The sequence below is a fragment of the Leopardus geoffroyi genome, chromosome E2 (assembly GCF_018350155.1).
Source record: "Leopardus geoffroyi isolate Oge1 chromosome E2, O.geoffroyi_Oge1_pat1.0, whole genome shotgun sequence".
Taxonomy (NCBI): domain Eukaryota; kingdom Metazoa; phylum Chordata; class Mammalia; order Carnivora; family Felidae; genus Leopardus; species Leopardus geoffroyi.
This window is the reverse complement of record NC_059335.1, coordinates 20,549,097-20,568,608: the sequence shown is the minus strand read 5'-3', so window position 1 is coordinate 20,568,608 and position 19,512 is coordinate 20,549,097. Positions and strand designations below refer to the sequence as shown.

At 40.3% G+C, this 19,512-nt stretch overlaps 1 protein-coding gene and 1 long non-coding RNA gene across 6 annotated transcripts in view; both read left to right on the top strand.

Annotated features, from left to right (window-relative positions):
• DPY19L3 (dpy-19 like C-mannosyltransferase 3) overlaps positions 1-19,512 on the top strand; it is a 77,722-nt gene that overhangs the window by 22,592 nt on the left and 35,618 nt on the right. For 3 of the 5 annotated variants that reach the window (XM_045442573.1, XM_045442571.1, XM_045442570.1), the window contains exons 4-8: positions 4,267-4,357; positions 10,520-10,641; positions 11,601-11,746; positions 13,206-13,329; positions 14,485-14,619. In XM_045442573.1, the coding sequence (XP_045298529.1) occupies positions 4,267-4,357; positions 10,520-10,641; positions 11,601-11,746; positions 13,206-13,329; positions 14,485-14,619 (618 nt within the window). Of the gene's footprint in view, positions 1-4,266; positions 4,358-4,563; positions 4,653-10,519; positions 10,642-11,600; positions 11,747-13,205; positions 13,330-14,484; positions 14,620-19,512 lie in introns of all 5 variants that reach the window. The other 2 variants (XM_045442574.1, XM_045442575.1) reach the window with 2 other exon arrangements.
• Positions 14,626-16,255, top strand: LOC123579064. The gene is made up of 2 exons (XR_006702607.1): positions 14,626-15,065; positions 15,308-16,255. It is a non-coding gene; the product is annotated as an uncharacterized LOC123579064 (long non-coding RNA).

The window sequence follows — 19,512 nt, the reverse complement described above, 5'->3', positions numbered from 1 at the left end:
CCCCTCTTCTGCTTTTTATGTTTTACACGTTTATTTGTTCTCCCTCTGTTCTAGATTATAAATTCCATGAAGACAAAGATTTGCGTCTCCTTTGTTCCCTGCTGAATCTCAGCAAGAGAACGCTTGTCACTTTTTGGTCAGTAGCTGTTTGTTGAATGAATGAGGAAGATAGAGGAAAAAGAGACCAATTAGAAACCCAGAATCCAGTGGGAGCCGGTTTAATAGTTCAGTCAGGGGCACCTGGGTGGCCCTGTCAGTTGGGCGTTCGACTTGATTTCAGCTCAGGTCATGATCTCATTGTTTGTGGGAAGGAACCCCACATCAGGCTTTGCGCTGACAGCACAGAGCTTGCTTGGGATTCTCTCCCTCTTTCTCTGACTCTCTCCCTCGTGTGCGTGTTCGCTCTTTCTCTCTTAAAATAAACAATAAAAAAAAATAGTGCTCTTCATCCCTTCTAATTGATACCTTTCCTTCAGTAGTCATTTTCCTTACAAAAATGCATTATTCTTTCTCATTGAAACCTAAACCCCTTGGGGTCGAGGACTAAAGTTTTATACCTTTGTTTCCCCAGCAAAGAAATGTTCAGTGATAAGGAAAAATAATTCTCATTTAGCTAAAAAACCACTCCTGTCACTCAATTTTTACCAGTTTTTTTCAGTCTTTTCTTATGCTAATATTTTCCACTGTTATTCTCATATTCGTTTGATGTTACGGAATTTGCATATCTTCCCACTGAATACTCTCACTCAGCAAGGACTCTCTAGAATACGTAGAGTTAACTAGCCAAGTGGTAAGTCCAGTAGTACCAAGAGTGGTGGATGCTTCTGTGTGAGCCCGGTGGGTGCCGGGGGTGCGGGGGGTGTGCTGTCAGCAGTAGCCCAGCTTGTCCCCAGCTTGTCCCCATCCTGTCCCCAGCCTGCCCCCACACGAAGCTCTCAGCCCTAGGGCAAGATCATTCCAGTGTGACAGATGGACAGGGGGCTCACCAGACAATGAACAGAGTACATGCCTTAAGAATGTCTGCTAAGGGCATGGTTCCCAGTACGAAACTTCAAGAACAGCTGTCTTACCGTGAGCTACTGTTTCTTGGTGAGATGATTTGTTACCTGCTCCTGCAACAGACTGCATTTGTAAAGTTAGTCTTTCCGTGGCTTCCCTACCACCAGCAGCCTACTCAGTTTGGACACAGTTTTTGTAAACAAAAGTTTATTTACATGAAGAGTCTTAAAAACTAACGCGAGGTTTCCTTTGGCAGATGTGGTGTCATTTGCGTAAAAGGCGCTGTTACATTTTGTGTGTTTCTAGGGGACCCAGATCACTCACTGTGAGCAGTCATTGTTTTAATGCTTTTTCCTTTTAGTATTTTTGTCAAATTACTATATAAACTACTATTAAATGGTTTTCGTTGTACAGCTCCTTAAAAATAACACCGCTTTTGTCTGTTTCTTTCTGTCATTATCTCCAGAAGAAATGTTTTCATTCTCCCGACATCACTTTCCCTGTGGAACTGATGGAAATGAAAATATGAAGTATTTGTTCATGTTGCATTCTTTAGAGGGTAACTTCTATTGGTGTACATTTTCATTGGCACAATCCACCAGGCAAAGTGTAAATTGCTGTAAAACTGGAAAAGTGTTTGAATGAGTAAAGCAGATGTTCTCTTAGCATGAAGCAGATGTAAAGCTTGCAAGTGTCTGTCTCATGAAGTATAGCATTTGGTTCCATACAGCTGGTGCCAAGATTACCAATTAATCATGTGTGAATGCTTTTTTACTAATTAGGACCCCCTCTGTTCCTTACGCTTTCTGGGTGTATTAAAGAGAGGGGTGGGGCACAAAAGCTTTCTACCTTTGTACCTGGAGTGGTGGGTTTTTTCTGTTTTTCCATCTTTATGAAGTCACTCTTCCTGTATTCTTGAGCCATGTTGGATATGAAGCCCCCTTCATGTGAGTGATTGATCTGGCTCTCCGGTTTGATTTGGGGATGTGGGTTTGACGTTAAGAGTATTCCGTTGAAGACAGCCGTGCTTTGAACACTGAAAGGCAGCTGGAGAGAAGAAACCGAATGTAATTAAACTTTGTGGGTTTTTTCCCTGATATGCATGAACAAAAGCTAACATTTGCTCAGTTAACATCAATTCACAGCCTCTATGGCTACTTGACCTAGTAGGAGTGTGAACATTGTAGAAACAGGCGATACCAGTTTAGTTTTGTGTTATGAAAAGCAATAGAGCAGTTTTTCTCAAAAATTAAAGATGAACAGATTAACATGACTGCTAAGAATCGCCTTTACTGCTATGAAAGATAACAACACAAATCAGTAGCAAATGCAGAAGCTAAAAGAGCCCCATCACATATTGTCCTTTTTATAAAGCGAGGGTGCCAATGAAAGTGAATTTCAGAACCCTCCCGGTCCTTGTTTTCCATGTTTGATTTCCCCAAGATAAATTTGTTTTCTACAGAAGGAAGCCCAGTAAATAAGGTTTGCTACTCCACCCTCCTCTTGTTTTTTAGTTTTTTATTTTTTTAATGTTTATTTATTTTTGAGAGAGAGAGAGAGAGAGACAGCATGAGTGGGGGGAGGGGCGGGAAGAGAGGGAGACACAGAATTTGAAGCAGGCTCCAGGCTCTGAGCTGTCAGCACACAGCCTGACGTGGGGCTCGAACTACCGCGAGATCATGACCTGAGCCGAAGTCGGACGTTCAACCGACTGAGCCACCCAGGTGCCCCTCCTCTTGTTTTTTTAAAGAAGGGTTAACAATGATAAAACATAAGTTTGTTTCTGAAGGTCAATAATTGGACATTTATACTCGGATAACTGAGTACTTATTCAATGCTTTATTCATGAATCAATTTATATATTTTTTAAGGATAGGAGAAATATTTAAAGGGTAGAAGGAGTACATTAAATAATTTCAGGTCTGAAGATAAATAGCTTGGGTGGCTCTTTTCATGAGATGTTTATTATGATTTGAAAAATAGTTAGAGATAGGGGAAAACAAAGATGTATTAGAAGCAGCTTATCCTCTAGAACATACCATGTTTCGTGTTTATCATCCTCCCCCAATAAAATTGGGTTTGTGGAATAGGGATCTGTTGCGGTAGGAAGCACATAGATGGAAATACATTTCAGACAGTGTGTGCCAGATTCCAGGACCTGGCTCTTTGAACATTGGTGTAAGAGAATCTATAATGACATAAGTTATAATTTTCATTCACTTACACTGTTTTTTACATATATGAACTACAGTATCTAAGAATAGTACTATGACTAGTCCAGAATGTCTTCCCCATCCTCCTTACCAGTTGCCTCCGTATTTTGTTAATTTAAATTTTAAATTTCTCGATGGCACCTTACAACCAAATTGACTAATAGGTATCACTTTAAATTTTCAGTTTTACAGAATTGAATATTTCTTGTATCTGTTTCCCTACAAGAGTGTCTTTCCATCAAGGTTGTATTTGTCAAACTGAAATTCACATGTAAAAGGTCTGCCTCATTTTACTAAGAGTACCTTATGTTCTTAGAATAAAAAGAAAATTATTAATCTTACATAATACTGTTAGCTTTTAGGTAGGTGTCTAACGCAATTATAGTTCTTTTCACTTGGGAGATTTTTTTATACTGTCCCTATTTTGATTCTAATATTACATAAGAATTGGTGGTATGGTTTTGTTTTTTTTTTTTTTTAAGTTTTAATTTGTGTGAAATAAAAGAAAAACCTTACCTCTGAAACATCAATGCAGATGGAATCAGTTGTCTCCATGTTTTAAAATGGTTTGTTATGGGGGTGCCTGGGTGGCTCCGTCGGTTAAGCATCTGACTTCAGCTCAGGTCGTGGTCTCTCGGTTTGTGAGTTCAAGCCCCGCATGGGGCTCTGTGCTAACAGCTCAGAGCCTGGAGCCTGCTTCAGATTCTGAGTCTCCCCCTCTCTCTGCCCCTCCGCCACTTGTGCTCTGTCTCTGAAAAATAAATAAATGTTAAAAAAAAATTTTTAATAGTTTGTTATGGAAAATTTAAACATCCACAAAGGCAGAGAGACTTGTATAATAAACTCCTGTAATACATGCCCAGCTTCAACAATCATAAGCCTTCTATTGTTCTTGTTTGCCAAAATTTCTTAAGATTATATTTTGAGAGGTTTTGTGTGTTTGTTTGTTTGTTTTCCTTTTAAGTTGTAGTTCTGGACCCCGTTTCTACAGTGACGATAGATTTAAAAAAACAAACTAGGTCATGTAAACCCAGTAGACCTCACTTTATTTCAGGAAGTGGAGCGAGAGATCTCATTCAGAACAGAATGTGGACTGTATTACTCCTACTACAAGCAAATGCTGCAGGCTCCGACCCTCATGCAAGGTAATTATAGCTGATGACTTTAGTGGGATCTGCTTCACCCCTTCCGCTATTTCCGCCAAACATACTTTTGCACTAAAGCATTTAGAATGCTTTATAGAACTTGTGTAGCTTTTCTGTGAACTTGTGTAGTTTTTCCCTGCCAACATCATCAGTGTTTGGCTCTGGAAGCAGTTATATGATACTTAATGTAACTCTCCTCTCCTCAGCTCTACTCCATCTCTGAATTCATCTGTTTCTGATTTCCTGGTTTTGCTGCTGGTTTTTCTCCTGATCATTTTGGAAAAAGTCTTCGCAGGTGAAGGAGTAGTGTCTAAAAACAGGAAGCGTTTTGGTAATACAAACAAAAATTACAGTTGTCCTTGTCCCCAATGTTCCCATTCAGTCCCTTACCTTGCAGTTGCCATTTTCCCACATTTTCACTGTTTGTAAGTGGTTTAGAGCCCGTACCCGTTACCTTTACTCCATCTAATAGAACCCCAAAAAGGATCTCTCCTACTTAATCTATGTTTGATATGCTCCACCTGACAGATATGCTCCAAATGCATATTTGGACATTTGCTAAGTTTTACTTGGATTCAGATACATTTTTGGCAAGAATTCTTCACAGGTGATGTTTTGTACTTCTCCTAATTTTATTACAGTGGGAGACATGAAATGTTATCTTTCTTTTTGTGCCATAAATATAACCAGTTGGTTCCTATGCAATAAGGCTAATTACCCATCAGCCTTTCACTGAGTGGTTTTAGCAGCCACTGATGCTCACTGCCTATACCCACTATTTCAGTAGTTAACAAAAGTGACATTCTGCATTCCTCTTGTATTTGTTAGCTGGAACTCTGTTACTTAAGAAACCTCTTCCTCATCAACTATTTGGTGACCCTGAGGTACGGTTTATACAAAAAGGCAGGCTAAGTGCTGATTTTCTTTCCCCATACAGTTGATCTTCGTTATTCATAGAGTCCATATTTCCAAACTCATGCACTAACACGTATTTGTGACCCCAGAATCAGTATTTGTGACCCCAGAGTCAGTATTTGTGGTGCTTTTGCAGTCATTCGCAGGCTTGTGCAGAGCAGTGAAAAATTTTCATCACCTGACGGGCACGTTCCCAGCTGAGGTCCAACAAGGCGGAGCCCTGCTGTTGTGTTCAGCTCTCATACTACAGCATCCTGTTCACAGTCCACCTGGGGCCATGTTTTTTGCATTTTTGTGGTTTTTGTTGGTGATTTTGTGGTTTAAAACGGCCCCCAGCGTAGTGCTAAATCACTGTCTGGAGTTCCTGAGTGCAAGCAGGCTGTGAAGAAGGCACACCGAGAAAACACGTTTGTCAGATAAGCTTTGTTCAGTTATGAGTTAGATACTGTTGGCCATGTGTTCAATGTTAATGAATTGCTAGTATACGTTAAAAAAGACGTCTTTAAACAGAAACACGTAAATCAAGGTGATATGTCGATCACTTGATGACCAGAGGCTCATAAGAACATAACCCTGTATTTCCTACAGGGCTCAGTATTGCTAATTCAGTTTTCACTGCAACTTAATAGAATGTGACTACTGAGAAAAATGAGTCAGTGAGTTCTCAAAGTTGTGATTTGCTTCTCTAGCATCCTCTAAAGTGGTGGTTCTTATGGAGGGTCAGTTGTGTCCCTAGGAGACGTCTGCAGATACATTTTTGGTTGTGACAGCTGGGGTAGATTGGGAAGATCGTGCTACTGGAATGGACGGAACTGCGACAGATATTGCTAAACATCCTACAATGTCCCTAGAACAAAGAATTATCAGGCCCCAACTGTCAAAATACCAGTAGTGTTAAAGTTCAGAGTTGCTCTTAAAGATAAATATGAGTATTTTCTATCACCACAAACTCATTGGTTCCTCTGTTTCATTTCGTCTAAGTCATTTGTTAAGATCTTCCTTCTAGAAAATTCCAAACATATAAAAGGGTAGAGAGACTCCTCTGATGGATTTCCACCTGTCTGTCACCAGCTACCACAGTTACCAACTCATGACCAATCTTGTCTCCTCTCTACCCGCCATCTTCAGGCTGGATTATTTTGGAAAAACCCCAAGACGTCATATAAGTATTACCATGTTACCATTATCACACTTAAACAATTGGGAAATTTCTTACTATCAAATACCCAGTCAGTGTTCTCATTTTCCTGATTGTCTTGCAGATTTTTAATCCAGTTTTTGAGATCCAAATAAAGTCCACACATTGCAGTCATTTGCTCTGTCTCCTTGTTTCCTTTAATCTGTAGGTTTCTTTCCATCTGTTTTTCTTGTAATTTTTTGTTGAAACCCCAGATTCATTTGTCTGATAGTTTTTCACTTTCTGGATATTGCAGGAGCCCCGTGGTGTCATTTCATGATTCTCTGTTGCCTGTATCTCCTATGAATTGGTAGTTGGGTCTGGAGGCGTGCTCAGGTCTAGGTTCTGTCACACACGTGGTGCCCACTTCCACAGTGGGGCACATAATGTGTACCATCTCTTTTAGGGTTTAGACTGATCCAATACTGAGTTCTCATTTAGCCTTTCCTCTGAGGGATTAGCACCATTGGTGACCATTACCTAAAGCCGTTAACTTCATAAGGACAGTAATATTTGAATTCTATAATTCCTTCCGTCATTATCAGAGGGAATTCATCTCTAGAGAACAATGATTTCTCATCAACTGTTTGGTAACTCAGAATTTCAGTTCCTAAAGAAAAGGTTGGATTGCTCCTTTCCCTGTGTTTTAGCATGAGTTGCCCTCTTGCATCCGCTAAAGGTTTTGCTTTTTATATATCATCAGAAAGCATGGGTGTTTAACATCTTTGATGTGTTTCGATCTTTTGCATTATTCTTCTTATTTAAATTGTCCAATCTTTGGTCAGCGGGATGCCCTTCAGATTGGCTGCTGTCTTTTTGACATGATTCTAGGAGTCGTTGAAAACTCCCTCGCTTTTTGGCATGACAAGATATTTCTTATCCACTTTGTGTATCTCCACCCTGACCTAGGATCCACCATTTCTCCAAGGAACTCAGTTCTCTTTAGTGGCTATTTAGAGCCCACAGTTTGGATCGATGGTAGGGATACTTTTTACTACTAGATTGGTCCTTGTTTCCAGTCTTTTTTAGTGAGAAGAGGCAGGAGATGTGAATTTTTTTTCCTAGAAGAAAATAGGAATATAGTTATTTTCAGTTCAAAGTTAGTATAACAGGGTTTTTACTTTTTTTGATTTTATATTTGTATCTCTTTCTCCTTAAGTTGAAAATTTTGGTTTCTTACAATATTAACATTATCATTTAGCTGTTGTGTACAACTATGCATATACACACAGTGTGTATACACACACACACACACAACAATACTTTCAGTGCAGCAGTAATTATGTTGCTTCTAATATGATTACCTGAAAACAATTCAGGCTGTCTTCGTAGTTCTTTTTGTCCTTAAGATAAAACCAACTACGTGTGTATGTCTGTGTGTGTATATATATACAATTTTTTTTTCACGTTCCTCTGTCATTGGAAAGAGTTCTTTCTGTGTGACCAAGCCACCAACTTAATAGGTTTGTTTTATATTTCTTTTGTTTTTTCCAGGATTGTTCTGTAAAAAAATTTTATTTTGGTTTTTCATACTTCTAAAAAAAGTTTATTTTACATGGTTCCAAAGTCAAACAGTAAAACAGGGAGCATTCAGGGAGGTGTCCTTACCCCCACTGCCCCTTCCATCTTGTTTCCTTCTACACTCTTTAAGTAACCATTTTTTTTAGATTTTGTTTTATTCTTCTACTATCAGTATTTTTCCCCTAGTCTCAGTATTTTTATTTTTTTAATTTATTTTTTTTTTTAATTATTTTTTTTTTTTCAACATCTATCTATTCTTGGGACAGAGAGAGACAGAGCATGAACGGAGGAGGGGCAGAGAGAGAGGGAGACACAGAATCAGAAACAGGCTCCAGGCTCTGAGCCATCAGCCCAGAGCCCGACGCGGGGCTCGAACTCACGGACCGCGAGATTGTGACCTGGCTGAAGTCGGACGCCCAACCGACTGCGCCACCCAGGCGCCCCTCAGTATTTTTAATATAAACACTTTATATATTCATATATCTCCTTTATTACTATATACACTGTTCTCCTTTTTTTGCTTTTTCATTTGTCAAAAATCTTGATCACGCTATAATATAACATGAAGATACTCCTAATTCTTTTTGTAATTGCATAGTACTCCGTTTGTGTGGATAACCATAGTTTATTCAGGTAGCTTTCTTGTCTTCATCTGCTCAGGCTGCCATAACAAAATACCATGGACTGGGTGGCTTAAAAAAACTAATTTAGCTTCCTAGAGTTCTAGAAGCAGGAAGTCTGAAGTTACAGTTCCAATCCTGGTTCTGGTGAAGAGTCTCTTCTTGGCTTGCGGTTAGCCACCTCTCGCTGCACCCTCACGTGGAAGACAGAGACAGCCAGCTCTGGTGTCTCTTCCCACAAGGTCACTAGTCCCGTCATGAGGGCCCCACTGTCATGACCTTGTCTAATCCTAATTACCTCCCAAAGGCCACACCTCCAAATACCATCACGTTAGGGGTTAGGGCTTCGGCTTATGAGTTCTGGTGGGACACAGACACTCAGTCTGTAGCACGCCTCTGTTAGTCTGGCAAGACTGCCATAACACAAATTGATTTTCTCTCAGGTCTGAAGGCTGAAGTCCAAGATCAAGGTACTGCCAGGGTTGGTTTCTGGTAAAGCCTCTCTTCCTGGCTTGTAGATGGCCACCTTCTTGCCGTGTCCTCACTTGGCCTTTCCCCTGTATGTGTGCACAGAGAAAGCAAAAGAGCTCTCTCTTGTCTGTTCCTCTTCTGAGGACACCAGTCCTATCATATTATGGCCCTATCTTTATGACATCTCTTAACCTTCATTACCTCCTTATAGACCCTATCCAAATACGCATTGGGATTGGGCCTTAATACAGAAATTTGGAGGGATACAGTTCAGTCCAAAACACCTCCTGCTGATGGACATCTGGTTGCTTCTGATCTTTTGCTTTTAAAGAGGGCACTGCAGGAATGATCTGAGGCCTGTGTTCTTTTGTGTTTTTGCCAGTCTGTCTTTAGGACTGATTTCTAGGCCAGATCAAAAGGTAAATGCACATGTAATTTTGCTTGGCGGTGCTAAAATTGTTTTCCCAACTGTAGTGTATGAGAGACCTTACTTCCTTAGAACCACACTGAGTATGTCGTCAGACTTCTTTTTTTAAGTTTTTTTTTTTTTTTTTTTTGAGAAAGAGCGTGCCGGGGAGGGGGAGAGAGAGCCGGAGAGAGAGAATCCCAAACAGGACCCAGTGCAGGGCTCCATCTCGCGAATCATGAGATCAGGACCTGAGCCGAGATCAAGAGTGAGACGCTTAAAACGACTGAGCCACCCAGGTGCCCCTGTTGTCAGACTGAATTTTTTTTCCAAGCTGATAGGTGAGAAATGGTATCTCAGTGTAGTGTTAATTTGCACTTACAGTAGGGGCAAGGTTGAGTGTCTTTTCATATGTGTAAGGACTATATGCATATTTTCTTCTATGAACTGTCTCTTCATGCCTTCTATTAATTACTCAGCTTGGTTGCAGTGGTATATGACCTTGATATAGCCATAGAATTCTGCAACAACAGGTTTATCTCTTGCTTTTATTATCCAGCCCCCGTTTGGAACCTGCTGTTGTCATGACAGAGGGAAATAGCCACACTGCTGGTGGAAACATGCATCATCTTTTATTAAAAGATGTCACATCCTCTCACATGCCATTGGTCAGAGCAAGTCAAATGGCCAAACCTATCCCAGGGAAGCGGGGGAGGCTACTTACACCCCCAAAAGAGGTATTGTAGGCCTCATGGCAGGAGGACAGAGCAGGGATATAAAATCCTCTTGCCTACATTATTATAACAGAACATAGGAGCTTTTCTTTTTCATTGTATGCACGAGAATTATAATTTACCTATGTTTGTGTAAACATGTAAACGTCCATCTAATATACAGTAAGCTCTTTGAGGGTGGGACTGTGTTTTTGGCTTACTGTTATATCCCCAATGCCTAGCACATTCTCTGGCACACACTAAAGAATCTATGGATGGTTTTAAATGAATGAATAATTTATAATTATTTTTTCCTGATCTTTCAAATATCAACCTTAGGTTTTCATGGCTTAATATATGATAACAAAACTGAGTCTATGAGGACAATTAACCTTCTTCAACGAATGAATATTTACCAAGAAGTTTTTCTCAGTATTTTATATAGAGTTCTACCCATACAGGTATGTTATGTTCTGTGACACTGAATTGTTAATATCACATGAAAGTCAAAATCTGCTCTCTTAAGTTGAAACGTTCACGTATGTTATTCTGATCTTAAGCTGGCTTGGTAAAAAAAAGCAACAGTATCCCAATGTTCTCCAGATATGTTGTCAACTTTGCTTTTTACTTGTTTTTATAAGGTATTTTTTACATAGATACTTCCTGGCTTATCATATATGTGTGCAGTCTAGAGACTGGTACATATTTTCATTTAGAAACATGTAATCAGTCACTCCTCAGTTATCCTTGAAATTTAAAAACTGGAAATTAGCAAATCACAATGACTGCTTCGTGTGAATAAGGCAATCCTGGGCAAAGGTAGACGTACAGTTTGTCTAAAGAATGAAGCCAGAGCCCTCGAGGGCTCCTTTCCCTCTTCTACTCTGCTGGGGGGAAGAAAGGCTGCCTGCCCACACACTTTTGCACAAAAAGGACTGATGATGTATGTTTATTGCTTGTAATTAACCCCAAGATTCCAAATATTACATTTCCAGTGTCATATATTTTTTCAATTTTTTTTTTTTTAAGTAGGCTCCATGTCCAATTTAGGGCTTAAATTTGTGACCCTGAGATAAGAGTCAACATGCTCTGGGGCATCTGGGCGGCTCAGTCGGTTAAGTGGCCAGCTCTTGCTTTTGGCTCAGGTCATGATCTCACGGTTCATGAGATTGAGCCCCACGTCAGGCTCCAATGCTGACATCACAGAGCCTGCTTGGGATATTCTCTCTCTCTCTCTCTCTCTCTTTCTCTCTCTCTCAAATAAATAAATAAACATCAAAAAAATAAATTAAAAAAAAAAGAGTCACATTGCTCTGTTGACCGAGCCAGCCAGGCACCCCTCTACTATCATATTTTTTAAGTGACAGTGAAAAGGATTAGGGCTTCTGTAACAAATATTTTTTCTTGTTCCTTTCTTCAGAAATATTTAGAGCCAGTTTATTTTTATATTTACACCTTGTTTGGACTGCAGGCGATCTATGTCACAGCCCTTTACATAACCAGCTGGCTCCTTAGTGGCACGTGGCTGTCAGGACTGCTGGCAGCTTTCTGGTATGTCACGAATAGGTGAGTTGGAATCCATTTTCCCATCTCCCTTTTGAAGATGTAAGTTAAAACACAGTTACCTCATTTCCAGTTGAAAGGATGTTGTTCTGCCACATTTGTTTATGTAGGAGTATTTTCTCTGGTTTACGTAGTGCTGTGTACTTGTCTTCTTTAGCAAGGTAGAAAGTTCTTCTTATGTATATTTCCAGCTGAGGAATAGAACATTGAATTATAGGTCAGGAGAATCACCATGATAATTCCAGTCCTATTACAGTTTGATGTGTGATCAATATTTCTCCGGCCACATATCTCATCTCTTAAAAGACGTTTAATGATATCTTTACTGTTAACCTTAATAGGGCTGTGTGTCGCTCATAATTAACAAAGCATAAAGGACTGTTCAGATGCAGGGAAGTTCTTATGTTACTTAGTTAATACAAGAACACTAAATAGCACTTTTTAAAAAACATAGTCAAGATGTATTGATTAATTTCCTGATCTACAGTAGCAACACCAGTGTTCAGTACGAGTCTTAAAACTTGAGCACAAGTTCTAATATTGATTTTACTTTATAATCCTAAGTGAATTACTTTTTAATATAACCTTATTGAGTGCTTACTGTATGCCAACCACTTTACAAAATGCTTTATTTATATTCTTTTAACAACCCTATAGGGTAGATACTATTAACATTTTAGAGATGAGAAAATTAAAGCTTAAAAGGTTAAGCTTACACACACACACACACACACACACACACACACACACTAACACACATATTACTTACAAAATTGTGTGTTTTTATATACTGATAAAGTCATAGACACATACACCCAGCTAATTCTCGGTCAGAATTCAAATGCAGGTATGAAAACACCCAAGAGTATACCGCCTCTTAACATTTTAACATATTATTCCTGCTACGAGTAAATGAAAGGCAAATTTGTTGTTCTATTAAAGTAAATAAAAGACACGCATTGAGTGCCCAGTATGTGTGGGGATGCTTTTGGTACTGGGTAACCAAAGGTGAAAGCTCAACTGTACTTGCCCTCTGGCGGTTTCCGTTCCAGAGGGACAAGAGGCTCTTTCAAAAATTATTACCAGTGACAAATTTAAGACTCAGATTTAAGCACTAGAGAAACACGGAGAGGGAGAATGCAAAACAATGCCAGTTTGCACTAATGAAGTTGGAAGGAAATAAACGTGCGAGGCAGTTAGGCATGGGGTTTGGAATCACCACCGTGGATTGGACCCCAGTTCCACCACTTAGCTAGCTGCATACCTGGGGACAGGTTCCTTACATTTTCCCAGTGCAACTTGGTATTACAGGGATGATAATGATGAGGACATATCATGACTGTCGAGAACTGACAACCAGAATCTAAGTATAGTTAATGTCCTATATCTTTCCCTTTAGGAAAGCTTTCGGCTAATTATAGTAAAAATTATTCCTTTGGCCATTTGTGTTTTCTCTGTGCAGGATAGATACTACGAGAGTTGAGTTTACCATCCCCTTGAGAGAGAATTGGGCTCTGCCATTCTTTGCAATTCAGATAGCGGCAATTACATATTTCCTGAGGCCAAACTTACAGCCTCTTTCTGAGGTAAGTTTTTATAATACTTTATATATATTTTTAATTCTCCAGTTTTGTCTCAGAAACTTCGAAAGATGTGACATGCATAGTGTCGCACTGCACGGGAATAGTTCTTATTCCGTGACCAGTTTTTAACTTGAGTTAAACAAAGTTTCCTCTTCCTGAGCCCTCTCCTACTTTGCAAAGAAAATGTTTTCCTTTTTGATGTTAAAAATGTACTCTACATAATCTGCCCTTAAATAGCTGCAGCAAACCCACACACAATGTCTGCGAAACTGTCAGAGTCCTGAAGCTGTTGCTCTTGAGATGTGAGTTGGAGCATTAGCGCCTCCATAAGACTGTGGGGTACACGTTCCCTATGTGGATGTTTCTATGCACAGTGTACACATTCCTTATGTGGATGTTTCTATGCACAGTGTACACGTTCCTTATGTAACTGTTTCCATGCACAGTGTACACGTTCCTTATGTAACTATTTCCGTGCACAGTGTACACGTTCCTTGCGTGGATGTTTCCATGCACAGTGTACACGTTCCTTATGTAACTGTTTCCATGCACAGTGTACACGTTCCTTACATGAATGTTTCTATGCACAGTGTACATATTCCTTATGTGGATATTTCCGTGCACAGTGTACACGTTCCTTGCGTGGATGTTTCCATGCACAGTGTACACGTTCCTTACGTAACTCTTTCCGTGCACAGTGTACACGTTCCTTGCGTGGATGTTTCCATGCACGGTGTACACGTTCCTTATGTAACTCTTTCCGTGCACAGTGTACACGTTCCTTACATGGATGTTCCCATGCACAGTGTACACGTTCCTTACATGAATGTTTCTATGCACAGTGTACATATTCCTTATGTGGATATTTCTGTGCACAGTGTACACGTTCCTTATGTAACTATTTCCGTGCACAGTGTACACGTTCCTTTCGTGGATGTTTCCGTGCACAGTGTACACGTTCCTTGCGTGAATGTTTCCGTGCACAGTGTCACTTTAGGACAGTTAGAGCTCAAATAACAAGTGCAAGGGTTTTCAGAGCAACAGTTTATGGTTTTTCTATTTGGTTTATATAGACATTGGCTGCTTTTGAGAAAACTTATCTGCAAGGCTTTTTCTTCCTAGAGACATGTAAATTATACTCAGGTTTTCTTTTTACAGAGGCTGACACTTCTTGCCATTTTCGTATCAACTTTTCTCTTTAGTCTGACATGGCAATTTAATCAGTTTATGATGCTGATGCAAGCATTAGTGCTGTTCACACTGGACTCCCTGGACATGCTGCCGGCAGCGAAGGTGAGCCGCGCTTTCTCCTCTCGGTGGGGACAGTCGTCATTTAGCGCCGTAGGTCATAGCGCGAGCTCCAGAGGTGCACATGCTTAGCAGTGAAGTTGAAGCTGCTTCTTAGCTACAGTATAAATCTGCTGTGGCCAACTGAAGTTGAGTAATCTGTGCAGCCTTGTTTGACCAGCTTAACTTTTATTCTGTCTCGATCAATTGTCCTTTGTAGAGATGACTTAAATTTTAAAATAGAAGCTAGCTCTTGTAAAATGTCTTATGATATACTGCCTTTTCCCCCCAAGGAAATCAGTGGGTAGGCGACACCTTTCTGTGGTACTTCGTAAAATTTTCATAGTAACATTTAACAAGCGTGGGAATCCCTGCTGCCTGGCCAGAGGTCACATAGGAAACGGCAATTTTAAGGAAGCTGTTGTTTGTCTCACCATGCGTGACGGCGGTATGTGCCGCTATTATTTATTTATTTATTTATTTTTTAATTTTTTTTCAACGTTTTTATTTATTTTTGGGACAGAGAGAGACAGAGCATGAGCGGGGGAGGGGCAGAGAGAGAGGGAGACACAGAATCGGAAACAGGCTCCAGGCTCCGAGCCATCAGCCCAGAGCCTGACGCGGGGCTCAAACTCACGGACCGCGAGATCGTGACCTGGCTGAAGTCGGACGGTTAACCGACTGCGCCACCCAGGCGCCCCAGTGCCGCTATTATTTAATTGCAAGGTGTTTTTCATGTGCAGAAATGTGTTTTAATGTATTGTCTATGTTTTAAAATTTGTTCATCATTAGTAAAGTAACAGTAACTAAGTATTCTCCCAGTGTAATAAAATATTCTCTCCAAGTCTAAGGCAGCAATAGAGTTGAATACAGAAGAGTCATATTCATTTATTCCATGTCCAGAGAGACACAGCGGTTTTTAGAGACTGACTGAATCTGAATTAGGAAACATTAAAGCCAGCCAGCAAGTGGACATTGTCCTAGGTAGCTAGGACAGGATAGGCACGACTGGGCGTCACCACCCATGTAAGACATTGTCCCATCAGCAAGGGTGTTGCTACAGCCTGGGAGATATAGAGACAGCTAGAACAACTAGATGTCTGTATGTCTGTAATGTTAATTTGTAGTGATAGGGAGTGCTGAAGTCTAGAAGAAGGTTCTTTTCAGGCCAGAAAGCTTCCACAGAAATGGGAGGCGAGGGCCGGGCCACAAATGAGAAGAGTAGAATTTGGATGGAGTGTGAGGGGGCAGGTTATGAAGGTAAAATACAGGAGGGAAAGCAAGTCGGTGGAGCAAAGGTAACGCAGTGTTTGTGTGTGGAAAGTACGTATACGTGATACTAAATCATGGTTATAGAGCTCCACATGCCTCAAAAAGCCTCGTGTACAAGTGAAGTGAGTCTGTTTATATTTGCTTTTCCTGTTTTGTAACCTGTGTGCTTTGGTCATGGTGACCTGTAGGCTCCGGGGAAGGGGTGCCTGGTGCCTCTGTTCCTCCTGGGCCGCATTCCTAGGCCAGCTGGTCTGCCTTTCTCTCTTTGTATGTAATACCACGTTTCCTCCCTTTCCAGCAAGTACTTTTCAAAAGAACTCTGTACATTTTCATATAAAAAATAAATACGTTGAGCTATTTTGAAAACAAATACATAAAATTTTTCTGTAGTGTAATTTCACAGAAAAGCCTAAAAATGTGTTTTCCCTTTCACTGACACTTTCACTTCTAGAGATTTATCCTTAGGAAATAATCAACCATGTCCATTTAAGTTGTGCCGTAATAAGAAAACCCTAGCTGGAAACAGTCTAAGTCAATGGCAATAGAATATTGTTAAATAAATATGGTATGTTAGTGCAACAGAGTATTACATAACCTTTATTTTCCCTATCTGGTTTTTAAAAGTAAAACACATATAGGGAAAGTGAGAAAAGTTTCTGGAAAGGTATACATCCAAGTATTAGCAATCAGCTGTGTGATTGATGTTCTTAAATTCCTTTTGTCCTTTAAATCTTTTTAATTTTTCTGTAAAGAACACGTGTTTCTTTTTCTGTTTTCTTTTAAAATAGAAAACAGAATAAAAGATACAGTTTTGACGTGTGCGCGTGTGCACACACACGCAAAACCAAAGAATAACAGTTAATTTATGTCTTATTTGGTTCTAAACTTTGCTAAACTTTTATCATTGAAACGGTGTCAATGTTAGTGGTGGTCATTGTAAGTATGAAAATTTAAGGAGGGGCAGCTTAGTAAGGAAAGAGTCCTGAGTTGCAAAACCAAGCTGCTTTTATCGAGTATGAAAATAACTAGCTCTTTAAATTTCGGCAAGTGGTTTAAATTCTTGCAGCCTCAGTGTCTTTATAAATTGGAATCACTGATCTCTAATCATGTCAAATGGGAGAGTCAGAATAGTTGGGAGAGAAAAAGGTGATGCAGATTCAGAGCCTGATGTGGTGACAAGAGAGTAGCCTCTTCAGTGTGTGTCAGTCATCTTTTCATGGTCGATGGAAAGAAAGAAACTCTCTAACCATCAAAAGCTCACGTTTCACTTAGAAATGTGTATAGGCTTTGAAACTATAGAGCAGAACAGTAGATGGTATTATAAAGCATATACTTTTTTATATTAAAGCCCAAGAATATGGAGGCTGATAAAGTTTTATTAACCCATTGTGAAAACAACAAGACGCATTAATGATCACTACCTAAGAAGAAATTTTAAAGTACTCCATGTGGTTCCAGACAAGATAGAATAAATGCACTCCCCTCTATTCCTCCCACTAAGTACAACTAAAAGCCTTGGACAATATATATAAAAGAAACATGAGAAGATTTTAAGGGGCGAAGAAAAGAAAGCAGGCTGCTTAGAGCCCCGGCGCCTGAAAGAAGAACGTGGCAGTGGGGTCCTTGGATTTTCCTTTTGCCTCATGTATCCCAGAGTAGGTGCTGGAAAAGTCAGCAACCAGGAAACCCCAATGGACTCAATCAGAAGTCCCAAGATAAGCCAAAGGACCAGAAAAGGGGAGGCGGGATATCTCTAGCAAGATAGAAAACCTTTAGACATTGATTGTGTACTTAGCGAAACACCTCGGAAAAAGCTTCACTCCCACCTCCATCGGCAGAAGTTCAGTGGGGAAGCTGGACTTCTGCCCTCACCCAGCTGTAACAAGATAGTCCTCACTTCCTGCTGGGGCTATGTCAGAAGAAATCTATTGGGGAGGCAGCGCTTTCACTGTCTCCCAGAAGCGTCAGTGAGGGCCACATCCAGTGGTTAGTGAGATATCCCTTCCCTTCATCCAGTAGTAGTGACATATCCCTTCCTCTCCCTGACAGGATGGTGTCAGAAAAGACCAACAGGGAAGCCAGAGTTTTAACCACCATAAGCCTTGGGGCACCTGGGTGGCTCGGTCGGTTGGACGTCTGACTCTTGATTTCTATTCAGGTCATGATCCCGCCCTTTGTGAGTTTAAGCTCCACATCAAGCTCTGTGCTGACAGTGCAGAGACTGCTTGGGATTCTCTCTCTCTCCTTCTATCTCTGTTCCTCCCCAACTTGTGCTCTCTCTCTCTCTCTCTCTCTCTCAAATATGTAAACATGAAAAAAACATTTTTTTTAAAAGTAACAAACCTTCTTCGCTCCCTTCACCCTCCCCCCGACCCCCAACAGTGTCAGTGAAGGGCCATGTGAGGAGCAGTATGGAGGGAGGCGTCCCTTCCCTTCCCAGCCAGGATGGTATCAGCAGAAGCCTTGTAGGGAGCCTAAAGTTTCATTATCTCCCAGCCATGACACCTCTCTCCCCTGTCTCCCAAAAGTCAACAGAGGCCAAGTGGAAAACCTAGATCTAACCCCATCTGGAAATAATGAGACTGCATCCTTCTTCCCCCACTGGCATGGCACAGAGGACGCCTCCTGATACAGAAACTTAAATAAGATCCAGAGTCCAGTAACATAATACAGTGCAATTGAAGATCACTTCTTATACTAAGAACTGGGAAAATCTCTCTTGAGTGAAAAGAAACAATCACCAGATCTCAACACCAACACACAGAAGTTGGATTATCTCATGAGGAATTTAAAGCAGCCATTATAAAAAATTTTCATTGAGCACATACAAACACTTGAAACAAATTAAAAATATAAACTCGCAACATACAGAAGATACAAATAAGGAGCATATAAGAAATTTTTTTGCTGAAAACTCCAGTAATGAAAATTTAAAAACTCAGTAGATGGGCCCAACAGCAAAATGGAGTGGTCAGAAGAAAGAACCAATGAGGGGCACTTGGGTGGCTCAGTTGGTTAAGCGCCCGACTTCGGCTCAGTTCATGATCTCATAGCTCATGGATTCGAGCCCCACATCAGGTTCTGTGCTGACAGCTCAGAGCCTAAAGCCTGCTTCAGATTCTGTGTGTGTCTCTCTCTGCCCCTCCCCTGCTCATGCTCTGTCTATCTCTGTCTCTTAAAAATAAACAAACATTAAAAAAAATTTTTTTTAAGAAGAAAGAACCAGTGAACTTGAAGATTGAACAGGTTAGAAATTACCTAATTTGAACAAGAGAAAATAGAGTGGGAAAAAAAAAAGAGCAGCCTCAGGTTCCTGTGGGACTATAACAAAAACTCTACTATTCTTCTAATCAAAATCCCCAAAGGAGAGATCGAGTGTAAGACTGAAAAAAAATATTTGAAAAAGTACTTTTTGAAGGTGTTTGAGAATTTCCCAAATTTCACAAAAGATGGAAACTTACAGAATTAAGAAGCTGAGCTAATGTCATATAGGTAAACCCAAACAAATACATGCCAAGACACATAACAATCAAACTTCTGAAGACTAAAGATAAAGAGGGGTGCCTGAGTGGCAGAGTCAGTTAAGCATCCAACTCTTGGTCTCAGCTCAGGTCTTGATCTCAGAGT